This window comes from Condylura cristata, unplaced genomic scaffold (assembly GCF_000260355.1).
Source record: "Condylura cristata isolate star-nosed mole 26May11 unplaced genomic scaffold, ConCri1.0 scaffold00020, whole genome shotgun sequence".
In the NCBI taxonomy this organism is placed as follows: Eukaryota; Metazoa; Chordata; class Mammalia; order Eulipotyphla; family Talpidae; genus Condylura; species Condylura cristata.
Window position 1 is genome coordinate 31,354,692 of NW_004567121.1, and position 2,967 is coordinate 31,357,658.

At 63.1% G+C, this 2,967-nt stretch overlaps 1 protein-coding gene across 1 annotated transcript in view; it reads right to left on the reverse strand.

The window, feature by feature from the left end:
- The window catches only part of GDF7 (growth differentiation factor 7), an 8,327-nt gene that overhangs the window by 881 nt on the left and 4,479 nt on the right, over nucleotides 1–2,967 (reverse strand). Inside the window, exons 5-6 of the mRNA XM_004686060.1 lie at nucleotides 2,765–2,963; nucleotides 23–139 (exon numbers count right to left, since the gene is read on the reverse strand). Of these exons, the coding sequence (XP_004686117.1) occupies nucleotides 23–139; nucleotides 2,765–2,963 (316 nt within the window). The remainder of the gene's footprint in view (nucleotides 1–22; nucleotides 140–2,764; nucleotides 2,964–2,967) is intronic.

The following is a 2,967-nucleotide window of genomic DNA, read 5'->3' on the forward strand; positions in this document are numbered from 1 at the left end:
GGGGCAGTCGCGCCGCCCGGGCCGAGGTCCCGGGACTCGCGGCGCAGCACGCGCAGCTCGGCGGCCACCACCTCGTCGGCGTCGGGAAGGCTGGACAAGTCGAACAGGAAGCTCTGGCCGGTCTCCGCCGCCGATTCGTCTGCAGGGTCGGGCAGATACAGAGAGAGAGGGAGTGAGTGCGACGGCTCACGGCGACCCCGGAGTCGCCTGGGGCGAATGGGCCGCCTGCCCCGGGTGCCGGCCCGCGCAGCCCCGTCTAGATCGGAGTCGGCACCTCAGTCGACAGCAGCCGGGCTGGGCCAGACCAGAGCGCGGCTTCTCCGTACGATCCGGAACAGGCTTTAGTTCAGCGGACTGAACGTCTCCGCCACCGCAGCACCCCACGCACAGCTGAGCCACCGGGACAAGCGCACCCTCTCCCACCTCAAGACCAAACATAACGCCACTAGAGCTTTTTGTGCGTGCCCCCAGAGCTAGGTCGGAAGCCAGACAGGGCTTCTGGTGGGCACATCAAAGTCCAGCCAGCCAAGGCTGGAAGCCACCAGGCCTTCTGTTGGCCGTGTCTGCTCCTTCCGGGACTGCTCCCTACGGCTCTGCTGAACCCCCAGGAGGGCCTCGAAGTCCAAGCAGTGCAGAAATGGAAAATTCGTGACTGTAACTGCTCCTTCTGCTGCCTCTCTTCTCCAGCCCCGCCAGTCGGGTCTCCCAGGCAAAGTGGGACGCTGAGCACCTTGCCGAAGAGACCAAGCCATCGGCGCTGCAAAGGCTCTAGCGACTCTGGCCTTCCCCGCTGTGCTGAAGGCGAACTGAGGCAGCGGCGGAGGCCAGGCTCAGCTCAGGCTCCCATCCATCAGTGCGCTGGGGTGGCAACTGCAGGCTCACCAGCTCCTAGAGCTGCGAGACCTCCGCAGGGGCGGGTGGGGGTGGCGGTGAGGCTGGGAGGCGGCAGCTGAGCACCGGGTCTTCTACGAGGTGAGGTTCGGGGAAGCCAGGGACTGTCTTGCTGCAGCTAGGGCAGCAGCCCCATGAGATCTTGTCTCCAGGACCTTCTGGTCCTCTCTCAGACTAATTCGTTCCCCTGTTATGACTTATCTCCAGCTTTGGAGTTTTATTTCTGGTCGTGGCACTTTTTTTTCTTTTTTGAGCTTCAGGAAAAAAAGTTAAATTCCACCAAGAAGCAGATAAGGAGCTCTCTTTGAAGAGGGTCATATGGTTTCGTTTTGCCCCAAACTCTGAGAGACTGTGCAGACTCCCCCCACCATTGGAAGTCAAGCCCTCCACTTCTGAGGTCGAAGTCTGGGTGCTGCCAGTGATTTCTGGGGACCCCCAGTTGTACTGCTCCAAACTGAGGCTGGGGGGGTTCAGGAGAAGCCCTAGCATATGCTCCCCCATTTTTCTCTCACCAAGCTTGCCACCAGAGCACTTTCTCTGAGCTGCCCAGGGCTCTCTCAGCTTCAGAGTGCTGACCCTGCGCGCCCCTACCCACAACGGTGAGGCCTCACCAGCCTTGCCAGCCAAACAGAGCTCCCAGGGAAGCTGTTTCCTCAGGCTGCGGCTATGGTGGGCCTACATCTGCCTCTGAGGACGCGTTCCTGTGCCTCTTCTAGCTTTCGTCCCTGCACACCCCACGTCTCCCATCACCTGGGAACAGCCTTGAACTGGCCTGCTCTGGCCTTGTACCCCATTATTCCAGCACCCTATGAGCAGCTGGGGGGGGGGGAATGCAGGCCTTTGGAAACTGCCTGAGAGCCCCACCAGACTAGAGGCCATCTGGGCCCCGGGTATCCAGAATAAGGGCTCTGTGCATCGGCTTTCTGAGTGGTGGCCAGTGGGCAAGGTCTGGCCACTGCAGGGCCTCTACCTGCAGCCCACGCGCAGCCCGCAGTGGCTCGCAGGCGGCGGTCTGCTGCAGTGCTTACTCAGCCTGTTGACTTTACTTTCCCTCCTGCCTTCCATGTCCTGTCTCTGGCTGGATAGAATTAAGGCCCAAATTACTTGCATTTCCGCCTGAAATTAGTTAAATTTTCCCTATCTGTCTGCTCTAATGACTTCAATAGAGATTAATAAAATCCAGATGACACAGCAACCACGGAGACCTCGCCCAAGTCCTACCTTCGGAGGGTTCAGGGCAGAGTAAGGTGGACGCCTGGTCAAAGAGCGGCCTGCATTCCTTCACAGCCTCCCTGGCCATCCTCCTCCTCCCCTCAGAGTCCTCCACCCTGGCTCTCCAGGGCCCAGCGCTGGCCACTGGCCCCCAGGACTACCCCTTCCACCAAGACAGGCAGCTGGCTGAGAAGGGCCTCCCCAAACCTGGGGCTGCCACCAGCATCTCCAGGATACTGACTTTAGTCTGAAGGCGCCTCTGTCCGAGTTCCCCGGAGTTTCACCGTGATTTGTGCGGCCCCAAGAGACTGGGAGCTGCGCTTGCTGCCACCAAGTCGCCGCTGTCCCCACCACGACCGCTGCAGAGGTCTGGGCCGGTCCTGCCTGGCTTCTCCAAACTAGGACTAACCTGCCTCCTCGAGGGGACGGCGCCCACGGGGACCCGCTCAGCCCTCCTCCGGCGCCGGCCCCGCACGCTGCCACGACTCTCGCCACAGCCGTGGCGCGGCGAGTCCGGGTGTGGGGCGCCGGGTGAACGCGGGAGCACCTGAGGCTGGGGGTGCGGGGCCAGCCCCGAAGGGAAGGGAGCAGGGGCCCGGCTCTCGCGGCGGCCTCCGCCTAGGACGCGGCTGGACGGCGGGCGCAGAAGAGGCGTGAGTACCTTGGGTCGCCTGGTCTGCGAAGCCGGTGATGGTGTCCGCGGGGCTGTGGCGGCCAGAGCCCGAGGGAGAGGCGTCGGCTGCCGCGGTCGGGGACCTCCCGGCCAGGCTCCGGTAAAGCGACATCATGAACTGGTGCGGCACCACCGAGCCGTTCCTGAAGCCGGAGCCGGCGGCGCGCCGCGCCGCGCGGGCCCCGGGAGCC